This window comes from Lissotriton vulgaris, chromosome 5 (genome assembly GCF_964263255.1).
Source record: "Lissotriton vulgaris chromosome 5, aLisVul1.2, whole genome shotgun sequence".
Lineage (NCBI taxonomy): Eukaryota > Metazoa > Chordata > Amphibia > Caudata > Salamandridae > Lissotriton > Lissotriton vulgaris.
Window position 1 is genome coordinate 1595703781 of NC_141693.1, and position 12319 is coordinate 1595716099.

Genomic DNA, 12319 nt, shown 5'->3' on the forward strand with positions numbered 1-12319 from the left:
CGCCATACTGAAATCCCCTGCTCACAATATCTCTTTGCCTGCAGCAGGGCATGCCCTGCAATGCAGGCTTCGACCTAAAAATGGTTCTTGTATAGTGAACGCTTGTATTTCACATACTCTTCTGAGAGAATTGATGGCAACAAGGAAAGCAGTTTTCCATGTGAGAAATTGCAGTTCACATTTATGTAGAGGCTCAAAAGGGGGTCCCATGGGTCTCGTAAGGACAAGATTTAGGTTCCATACGGGAGAAGGTGGCAGCCTGGGAGGGATTATTCTCTTTAATCCTTCCATAAATGCTTTGACTGCAGGTACCCTAAAATGAGACCGGTGTTGCCTGTTTTGTAAATATGCTGCAATAGCTGCAAGATGTAGGTGTATGGAAGAGTATGCAAAATTAGACCCTTGTAGATGTAAAAGGTAACAAATGATATTTTGGATGGAAGCATCCAAATCTCTGATATGCTGGTAATAGACCTCACGCCATGCCCGCTAGTGGCGCTACTGGGCCCAACGTACACCATTACGACTGCTCACAAACAATTCTTGGCAATAAGCCTACTTTTAGCAAAGCGCCAAGTGGCGTGTAGATGGGGCCTGGGCCGCGCCCCCAAATTCAAGGCTGGCTATCCCCCATGACCACGTGGCAAGACCAACTACACGACTATGCGGGACTACTGCCACGAAAATCACGCCCAAAATATATCTGGGTTCCGCTTACAGCCTATCTTCTCAGGCAGCGGGAGGAGGGAGAGGCAGAATCGGGTGAAGCAGGAGATACACTAGCAGCAGACACACAAATATCACACTAACCTCGACGTATCACGTCCACAAACACGCTGCAGCGAATTAGATTGGTCACACGTAATCTGATCACATCGCGAGCACCGCCTCACACATTAGAATGGAATGGATCGACAGAGGGACACACTCGCACTGACACCTACCGCAGCCCAATCACAGAAACGCGGAGTGGGCACGCCACAGGCAACGCCAATCTTGGACACTGTTACAGCTGCCACACCGTTGGTCTCGATTGCTACCTACAGCCACTAGATTCCATGGTATAATGCATGCACAATTATGCGGGGGGGTGGGGGGAGTCAAATATGTTTGTATTCATGACCTTTCAGATCCTATAGATATAAACCAACTTGTGCGGGAAGGTGCAGCTCGCCTTTGTAATTATCCGTTTTTTGAATTGGATGTCTTTATTGCACTAATGTACCGTACACTTTTATATACAATAAAGGTTTTTGAAAATAAAAATAAAAAAACATTTGAGTAGTATGGTGTAAGAGATGGGCTCCCCATCCTGTGAGGGATGCGTCTGTTGTGAGCACTATCTGTGGAACAGGCTCGAGGAACGGCCGTCCTCTTGTTAAGTTTTTGGTGTTCCACCATTGCAGAGAGCGATGCGTACGGCTGTTTGGGGGGGTTGCTGTGAGTTCTAGGCAGTAGCCATGTTGGATAATCTGTCTCACCCACCGGTCTGTCGTGATGGAGTTCCAGACCGGCAGCAACTGTGTTAATCTGCCCCCCACAGGAGTGGAATGCTGTTGGGGGAGCAGAGGGAAGTCACTGTTTAGCTGTGGAGAAGGAGCGATTGTTGTTGTTACTGCGACCTCTTCCCTTGTTATTATTGCCCCTGTATCCTCCTCTAAAATACCCTTTGTTAGAGGATGTTTGTGTTTGCGTCTTGAAAGATGTTGTTGTGTCTGCTCTAGTTTGTTTGGAGCCTCCTCTATTAAAGGAGCGACGAAAAGAACCTAATTCTGTGTGGACTGTAGAGCTCCCATTGACTTTGCAGTGTCTGTGTCTTTTTTCATTTTCTCCAGTGTAGTGTCTACTTCTGGGCCAAATGATTGGTTTTGGTTAAAAGGCTGGTTCAAAATTGTGGTTTGCACCTCTTGTTTGAACCCTGAAATGCACAACCACGCATGTCTTCGGAGTATGACACTAGTATTTACAGCTCTAGCAGCTCTGTCTGCGACATCTAGGGCACATTTTATTGAGGCATTTGAAATTAATTTGCCTTCTTGTATGAGCTCTGTTGCCTGATCTTTATATTGATCTGGAAGGTGTTGTAGTAGTGTCTCTAATTGGTCGTAATGAGCTCTGTCATAACATGAGAGAAGGGCTTGCGTATTTGCAATGCGCCATATATTTGTAGCCTGTGCAGCTATTCTTTTACCTGACGCATCAATAACTTTGGATTCCTTGTCAAGTGGGGGCGTTTCACCAGAAGTCTGAATTCGCTCGTTTTCTTGCATTGGACACCACTAAAGAGTCTAATGGAGGGTGTCCTTTAATATAGGTTGGATCAGAGGGTGCAGGCCTATATTTCTTTTCTATTCTGGGATTTAGTACCCTAGTGCGTACAGGATCTTTGAATATTTCTGGAGCATGCTTAATGACTCCATTGATCCTGGGAAGAATTTGAGCAGATCTGTGTGATGGCTCAAATGTATCTAACAGAAAATGCTCTTCAATGTCATCAGAATGCATTGTGACATTGTGGTAGAGAGCAGCTCCGTGTAAGAGGTGATTAAAACCAATGCTGTCTTCTGGAGGAGAAGGCTTTGACGGGTAGAACTGTGGATCAGGGACATCAGGCACATTATGTGGTGGAAAAGTATAGATATCCTCATCTAAAGGATATATATTTGGGTCTGCATGCGGATCCTCCCCACCACCTAAGTCATACTCCTAATCAGTCTTTGGTGAATGTGATGATGCAGGAGAGGGGACAGGAGAGATTTGAGGTGATATGTAAGGAGAGACAGGAGAGTAAGGAGATACAGGAGAGGGAGGGTGCATAGGAGAAGTTGCACAGTCCTTTTTGGCAAAAACCACAGAAGGAGGTGGTGTTTCTGCTGGTCTCTTTTTATGAGGTATAACCCCTACATGTCCAGTCTTTGGATTTATGTAGATCTTCTTTTGTTTAGGATCTGGTCTAAACAGTTCTTCCTCTACAACCTTCTTCGGCGTCGACTTTCGGTTCCGACAGAGGTTGTTTTTGGCGTTTTGCCTTGGGAGGTGTTCCAGCGTTCTGTGACAAAGTTCTTGGTGCCGAAGGTGTTGTTTTCGGCTTGACAGGCGTGTCCGAGGGCCTAGGAACCTCGGAATCAGGCTTTGTGGGTTTTGGCACCGAAGCAGGAGTCTTCGGAGTGGAAGCTGGCCTCGTCGACTTTGTGGCGTCGGGCGCTGGCTTTCCCTCCCTTAGTTTTGGAAGTGGACGGCTTCGGAGCAGGAGCTTCTTTCGGTGGTTGTACCTCTTAAGCTTCAGTGTCGAAGGATCTTTCGCTTTCGGTGCCGAAGGGTCTTTTGCTTTCAGTGCCGAAGTGTCTTTTGGCTTCGGTGCCGATGGAGGTGGTGGAATGGGCACGTGAGGTTTGCTCAGTGCCGAAGCACCTGAAGGTGTAGTCGTTTTCTCCGGAGCCGAGCTCGATGTTTGTGCTTTAGGAGGAAGTACTTGGTCTCGACTGGGCCCCTTGGGCGGAGTGCTGACCTTCGCCTTTGGCTTGGGCAGTGCATGTGGTGCAGGGGAAGAAGTACTTACGGGTTGACGTGATGGAATCAAGTCATCTGAGTCCTCTGCCTCTGATATGATCTGGAGATCAGGCGAATCCTCTTCCGGAACGAGCGGACCCACGTCGTCAAACATATTCTCCGGTGCTGGGGCTGATCTCATTTCGTGTCGACGGGCCCTCCGATCCCGGATGGTCTTTTTCGATCGGAAGGATGCACAAGTTGTGCAGGTCGATTCGTCGTGATCCAGCGATAAACAGAGGTTGCCGACCTCGTGATGATCGCTATATGGAAATTTTGCTCGACATACCGGGCATTTCTTGAACGGAGTTCTTTCCATGTGGTGTAGGCCGCACGGCGTCGATAGCCCAGCGGTCCGCGTCGATGAACCGGAATTGAGTCAATGGCGTCGAAAGTTGTATATTCTATGTCGATATTAGTTATAGGAAGTTTTTGCGCTACGAAGTTGCTGAAAAAGTTTTTCTAGCCGGAGCGGAGAAACTTTCATCCGAACCCAGGGGGTGGAAAAAAAAATCTAAGGATGGAGCTGATGCCCATGCGCAGTATTGTCCAAGGGTGGAGTCACCTATAACGTGACTACAAAGACTTCTCCAAGAAGACAACCTGCAATCATCCGAGCCCAACACCAGGTGGCGATCTAATGCATAGTGTACGATCTGCAGCTCATATGCCTCGAACAGGTGAAATCTTTGGGGTTGTAAACTTTATGCGGGCCCTTTGCAAAACCAGTGTTGAAAAACTGGCATACATTACTGCTGGTGAAATCCTAGTCGACTGATCCGCCGTCGACGGTGGTATTATTGCCATTGACGATGTAGTCGACGTTGATAACATCGACAACATCGTTGATGATGTTATCGATGGCGTTGGGGTCGTCGGCGATGGCTTTCTCGACGACAAAAGGCTCATCGACAGTGCGGTCGACGTCGAGGCTTTTGGTTTGGATGCCATCAATGACGCTCGATGACGGAGGTGTCATCGATGATAAAGGCAATGTAAATGAAATAGAACCTTTTTGTGACTTGCCGTTGAAGAGGCTATCGTCGTCGACGGTCTGGAATATGACGGTCGAATTTGTGAAGGTAGCAGGTAAGGCTATTGAACTTGAGGTTTTCTTAGCAGATTTGGTTTTAGAAGTATCTGCAGATTGAGGGGATGAAATCACTGAGGAGACTTTTTTCTATTGATTAAGGGATTCTTTTGCCATGTGAGAGATTTTAAGTTCTTTCCTTTTCTCCTCAGGCTATCCCCTCAGGCGACCTCTGCCTCTTATGAGACTTAAAGGACGTATCACTTTCCACATCTGAAGAGGCGTCATTCTTCTTTTTAAGCCATAATAAAAGCTGTCCCTCTCTATCCCTCAAGGTTTTAGTTGGGAAAGTGCGGCATATTATACAGGGCCTTGGTTCATGCTTTGGATAAAGGCAATAAGTAAAGTCTTTGTGGGCAATATCAATGTGAACATTCTTCTTCCCACAGGACTGGTAAGGTCTAAATAATCCATTAGAATCCAACATTATCCTGATAAAGTATAAGATATACACTTATCTGAATTCACTGTAGAACGGAGCCAGGCTCATGGAGACTCCCTTACACAACGAAGTGCGGTGAAAATCTGAGGAACTCAGCCTCTTTTGGGAAGGTTCTACAGGATGTTGTCTGATCTAATAGACTAATAGGCTATACAATGCACGTTTGCATCTGGGCCTATTTTTTTTACTATTTACTGCTATGTTATTTGTACAGTGGGACTCCCACTACGACGACAGGGAAGGATTCAGGCATGTGAACCTATGAAAGATACCCCAATACTGGATAATCTACTGCTGTAGGTCCCTCGAGGGAAAGTCAGGTTCTGTCCTGGGTGGGCTTGCAGGGTAGTATCTAGATTAATTCTAACTTATGCCTTAAGTGTAGACTCTGCCTTACACATTGATCCGATGTTATGCACTCCCATGTGGGGGCAACAAGGGAAATTCCCCACTCACCTGCTGAGGTTGGGATGGTGGGGTTGTGTGTGTAAGGGGGGTGCAGGTGGGACATGAACAGCCAGCCTGAGTACCCAAAAGCAGGCATGGCACAAATGCTCAAACCAGCCCCCTTTCCTTTGACTCCTTGGGAAATGTTTCTATTTCTGTTCATCCATACTCTACTCTCCCTTTGTTCGCTTTCTCTCAACCTTGCTCTTCCCCCTCTCTCTTGAAGCCTCTCCATGACAGCTTCAATTATTTTTGGGAACCTGGGGAAAGTAACAGAGGCAGTAGGAGCAGCCCTAGACTTTCACAACTGGCCACCAAGGGCTAAAGCCCACCATGGAAATGCCCACTAAAATAAATGTCCAGCCCTGGGGGCAGCTGAATAGTGTTAACTCTCTCCTGGCTGTACCTGGAGCACAGGTTTGCTTTTGGAGGCAATATGGTTGACCCAGACCTGTATACAGGATGAGACCATCAAATAGCAGATCAAGGATCTTTCTCTGGACCTCTAGACAGAAAGTTGTGGACCAAAGCAGTCTCAAGCTTCTCAAAACAGCTGCATCTCCCAGCTGACAGAAACCAGCATTAGACACATCCATTGCAGCAACAATAATGACAGCACATTTTATTGCTCCTTCTTTGACAATTTAATTCACAGTTTCTTTTTTCGTCTTCTTGGATAAGGCCAAGTGGTGGCATAGTGTCATGCCGCATCTGGCACAGGCAATCTTAACGGCCCAATAATGCCAATGCACTAGCAGCTTCAAAATATGCCACAGCAAACTAAATAACCCTTCAACCCAAATTATCTATCTGTTGTCTGTTTCTGTTGTGAAAGGCTGATTATGGTGTGATCGGATTCTTTGATCTGCAGTGGTCCACTGACCTTATGGCAGTGTCTAGTTTCAAATGACCAGTAAGGAAGGCATATGGCCGAACCTGGGGCCCGTACATTTCTTCTAGTTATGATACTCAGCTGGAACCATAGCCAATGTTTTATTTAATTTTACAGGATTATCAATAAGGACTAGCTATGTGTGTGGTTAGAGACTCATGTATGCGCAAACGTGCAGGTAAACCATTAGGTTTGATCATGAAGCCCTCACCCAGCAACCTAGTTGGTGGCATGCTTCATCATCGGGCCCACCACAGTGACACTGAATGTGTCCCGGGTGTGCTTCAATGCCAGATTACTGCGGAGCTGGTATTTTTTCTTTGTGTGCAGTGTAGTGAGTGAGATTGTGATAATTAAAAGCTATACAGTGGTGCCTGGTACCCAAGGGTAAATAGATAAACTTTAATCACCGGGCCCCTGTTAGCAGCTAAAAGGCAGGCGGACGCGCTGGAGTATGGATTATGACCTCCTGTGTGGTCTACATGTTTCAGCCAGGCCTTTGATTTTAAACTGGCTTTCCTCAGGACCAATGAGTATAAGAAAGGTGCAAAATAAATACTTCATTTTAAGTGATTGTGTTTGTTAAATGTGTCGCACTCGCTAAGGTGCGTTATATGTCAGAGGGGGATTCCCTCTTGCTTTAACTCTCTACTTGCTGTTAAAGCCTCCTTGGGTCACTTGGCAGAGATAAAGACCGGAATTGCCGGTCTGGATCCTCCTTGGACCGGTCGTCCTTCTGCGGTGCCCCTGCCAAGTGATCCAAGGAGGCTTTAACAGCAAGTAGCCAGTTAAAGCAAGAGGGAATCCCCCTCTGACATAACGCACTGTAATAATGTTGACAAAAATACAAGAGGTACCTGCAAGACCTCTGGCTGGCTCACTACCAGAATGAGGATCATAAATGGACGGATGGCTTTCAGCTAAAAAGGGCTTCCTCAAACTTAGGGATGTACTACACACTGGCTGCATAGGGCTGCCACCAGTCTCTGAGGGGTCTTGGACACTACGTTCTGCCTCTAGTTCAGAATCCAGAATGTGGGTAGTCAAGCTTGCGTTCACCTCCATAGATGAATAGGTAGTTGCATAGTCGTTGACAATGATTTCTTTGTTTGACAATGCTTTTCCCATAGGCGACAATTGATTTTTCTTCACCATTGATAATCAGGATAATTTAGAAGTCATCAGTCAGTACCGCAGTTGAGTGAGGGCATCATAGGAATTATATTTTCCCTATTATATTTTTTAACATAAGTCGGGGCTTGCTATTCCAGCAGTGTTTTTCACAGGAAACTCCATGTTCTTCATATGAAAAGGTAGCCCTAGGCCCTTTAGATAAATCCTGCTCTGGAAATGTACACGTTTCCTTTTTTGACCTGCTTTCATGCAAGGGTTTGGTGGATCACTTTGACAGACTCATCCCCAGATGAGGGGCCATCGCCCTTAGAAGGAGGGTAAGTTTTTATCAAAGACATACAGAGCCAACCTCCTCTCAATATCCTTCTGAATCTTAGAAGGAAAAGTCTTCCAAATGTCACAACGTGAAGCGTGGGTGCTGGGTAAAGGCAACAAATATAATGTTCATGTGGATCATTAATATAGATCCTTTTCTGTTCAAAGACAGAGCAGGAGTTGAAAAAAGTGTTTTGTTTTATAATGTTCATGATGAAAGTTTGTGACGGAACAGAGGTCTCCTTGGCCCAGGAAACAGCAGTTTTTCTGAGGATTAATCCTGAAAACAAATTACTTGTCTTTGAAAGCTGATGGCAGGTCTGTTTCAGTCCCCAGGGTAGACTGAAAACGTAACAGTGGGTCACAGAGAGGTTATTGCTGAGTTTTCCTAGGGAACTCCCTCACATGCTGTAGAAATCTGAGCTATGCTGACATCTAGGGGGAGTAAGAGCTAGCACTTCCACCTCATTGACTGATAAGATTGTTTCAAGTGAGGTGGATATGTTACCAAACACTGTTCCTGTGGCTTACGTACATTTTAACATGACCGGGGATGACCGACGGCAAAGAATGATTTAAGAATGTAAATATATTAAAGTCCAAAGAACTTAACTAGTTAAAGCTTAATACAAATATGTCACAAGAGAAAGAGTGGCTAGAAGGGTTGAGTCCCATCCAGCCCAACCCGGAGGGGCCAAGGCTATCTTTTGAAATCAAAACTCTTAAAATTGCATTCATTTTCTGTAAATGTTTTATGGCTGTCCAGCATCCATTTATGGATCATATGGACAATACCCATTTTAAATCTATTCCCAATTCATCAGTTTTAATAACCCACAGATCACATCATGGCAAAAACACTTACTAACTGCAATATCAGTCACGAAAAGCTGCTACAGTATTAAGATAGTAAAAAAAAAAAAAGAAAAATCTATTTTTATTTGCAGGAGTGTCGAAAAAAGCTACATAAGCAATCCAGTTAGATCATACAGCCATAGAATGAAAAACTGGGGAAGACACCTCAAGGGAGCTCCAATGAGCTCTTATGGACATCTCCTGACACATCATTGGTGTCCCCTGAAAGGAGAGAAAACAGGTTGTAATCTGCACTTTACTGCAAAGTTCCAAGAAAACTATGAAACGGCTGAGGCATGCCACCTCAACAACACACTTTAAAGAGAGGGAACTTTTTTTTTGGGGGGGGGGGGTTCTAATGGGATTTTAAATAGTGATTAGTATTTATAATATGGGTCACAGAGCGCATTGTGGGTTGGTTTCTTGGCATGGAATACAGCTTAATGTCGAACTATGCTTTTCTTAATAAGGAATAGGTATAATCAGTGAAAATGAAAGTATGCACTGTGACTGCTCTACGAGTTTAGACAACAAATGAAAGAAAATAACGTCTCTCGTGAAACCATAATATGATTATTAAAATACAGGGGTGGTCGTGGTGTTGCCATACCAATTGCTCCAATGGCGCTGACTGATAGTTCCTTGGCACGGTGTGTCCCATCTGGGGAGCGCAGTGTATTTAAAATTCGTTCCATTAACGTAGGAAGGTATGGTGCAATCTTGGGACCTAAGAAAAAACGATATTACAATAAGACTAGAACAGAGACTCTTCAGAAATACAGCAGAAAATCCTCAGACACACCAAATACGAGCAGCACAGACTAAAGGTCATGAATGTAACAGCAAAAGGGGGTGGTGATGGACGGAGCATCTGAACCAATCTGAACCAATCAAACACTCACACCCAGTCAACAGATCTGGGTTTAATCCATCACCGTTCTTTAGCCCACTCTGCCACCCCAGTTCAGACATGGCCATATGCAAATCAGTCTGACCCTGTGCCTCATGGGAACAGTCCAGCCCGAACTGCCAAGCCATGCCATTCCTGGACCGGAAACAAGCTTCCTAGGACCGTTTTCTGGCATTACAGCAGTCTTCAGCCAGGCTTGCTTGAATCCAGTGGCAAAGTGAGCAAGGGACTCACATCTGAGCATATACCCTGCCAACTTATGGCGAACAAAGCAGTACAAAAGGGGGTGGTGATGGACGGAGCATCTGAACCAATCAAACACTCACACCCAGTCAACAGATCTGGGTTTAATCCATCACTGTTCTTTAGCCCACTCTGCCACCCCAGTTCAGACATGGCCATATGCAAATCAGTCTGACCCTGTGCCTAATGGGAACAGTCCAGCCCGAACTGAATTGCATATGGCCATGTCTGAACTGGGGTGGTGTGGAGTGCAAAAAAACGATGGATTTAGGCTCAGATCTCTGTACTGGGGTGAATGTATAACATTGTTCTGCATTCTGTCCATCAACTGTTGTTTTTGCATTTGTCACCCCGAGTGGGACGGGTATGCTCAGACGTGAGTCCCGTGCTCGCCACACCACTGGAGTCAAGCTATCCTGGCTGATGACGGCTGATAGCCAGAAACCAGTCCTAGGATGCTTGATTCCAGTCCAGGGAAGACATTGCTTGGCAGTTCAGGCTGGACTGTTCCCATGAGGCACAGGGTCAAGGCTGATAAGCATATGGCCATGTCTGAACTGGGGTGGTGTGGAGTGCAAAAAAACGATGGATTTAGGCCCAGATCTCTGTACTGGGGTGAATGTATGACATTGTTCTGCATTCTGTCCAACTGTGGTTTTTGCATGAATGTAACAGCAACAAAGAAACATACACACCTGGGAACAGGACATAGCAAGTTAGCTTGAAATACAAAAGAAATACAGAACTGTGCAAAATACGAATCAACAGCATGGAAACATTACTTGATCATGTGTCTCATTTGTGGAAACCTTCATTGAAGTCATGCATTTAATAGCCCATTCGCTGAATTTCAGAGAGACTTTAAAAAATGTATACATAGCTATAATAAATTGATAAAAACGAAATAATAGTTTAGTATCCTATCCACATGATAATTTGTCCAACTTACATGTATTTGTCTAAAAATAAAAAGCGTAAAAGCCAGTGCCCGGAAACATCTTTTTAAGAATAAAAGGAAAGTACGTAAAGTAAGTAAAAAAAGGCAGCTGAGATCTGCCAACACCTGCCTCCTACCGGTACCTCGCACAAGAACAGCAACTTGGGGAGACAGACGTTTTCTGGTTGCTACGCCCAAGCTTTGGAACCTTCTGCCACTTACTATCAAAAATGCCCCCAATCTGATGAGCTTCCGTAGGCTCCTAAAGACATGGTTGTTCAACCAGTGAGCTTGCTGTTTGGTCACTCTGGCCTCCACATGCGCCGAGACACCTTCGGGTATTTGTATGTGCAACAAAAATATCACAAATAAATAAATAAAATAAATACAGAGGATAATGTAGCCATGTAGGCACCAGCCTCTAAAACGTTAAACACTGCTCATTTAAAGGAACTATCAATACCAAGTTGGCCTCATGATCCGCATTGACAGCTACATTCAATTGTTTTTAATGGATCTCAGTATCTCAAATATACTGGTAAAAACGATCAGACATTTTCACCAGGGAGGAGGGTGTGCTACTTACGGTTTTAATGAAAAGTCTGATGGAGGAAAACACAAGTAGTGACATTTCCTTCACCAACTAACAATTATTTTTGTAATGGGTTCTCCTAAACTCATGAGAAGTTAACCTCCAATGAGATAGAGCTTTAGGGTGAAAAGATCTTTTAAGAGTCAGTGAACTCTTAACTAGCCTGTAGATAGCATTAAGTTGAGAAAAGATGACTGGAGTGGTAGTGGCGATGGACTCCTTTTTTTGTTTTGGGAGGGAACTGTTAAGGCTACTAACTACAAAGACAGGAACATATTATCTGGATGGATAACAGGCCATAGAAGAGTCTATACCTAATGCGGAAGGAAGTCACCTACAAACATGTTTTGTGTGCCTCAACAGCAAGAAATAGTGTGACACAGAGTGCTTAAATGTTGAAGAGTACTTTGACATCTGATTCCCTAGACAAAATTTCGTCCTCATTTCCGAGCAGTGCTTCAACGTAGATTCAGTCATTGAATGGGTATCTGTTCAATGTGATTTCTCGGATGTCTTTCAGAATGATCTTTAGTGGGGGCTCAAGCAATTTCCGCATAAGTAGGCCATTCTCCCATCATAGGATTTTTGCCCATCCAAGCATCTTCTAAGTCTCCGATTTAAACTGAGATTTTCTAGCCACTGTTGTGTCCTGCCTGAGATTTAAGAGGAAAGACAATAAACGTCCATATACTCTTGGAAGCTGAAAAAGAGAATGCAAGGCACGTTCAATATGAAAATGAGTTACTCACCTGGGACTACAGTTCTCCAGTATTAGTAGCTTTTAAAGATTCACATGCTTGAATCATCATCATCGGAGTGGGAGTCCCACGGTATACATATAAACTCAGTACATAATAGCTGGATCTGGTGGCTCAGTGGACTAATGCGTTTACTGCAGGGGCCTGTGTTCGAC

General features: G+C 44.8%; 1 protein-coding gene across 1 annotated transcript in view; it reads right to left on the reverse strand.

The window, feature by feature from the left end:
- IPO4 (importin 4) overlaps window positions 1-12319 on the reverse strand; it is a 2281504-nt gene that overhangs the window by 1165481 nt on the left and 1103704 nt on the right. The window contains exon 15 of the mRNA XM_086923725.1: window positions 9335-9451. Coding sequence (XP_086779851.1) covers window positions 9335-9451 — 117 coding nt within the window. The remainder of the gene's footprint in view (window positions 1-9334; window positions 9452-12319) is intronic.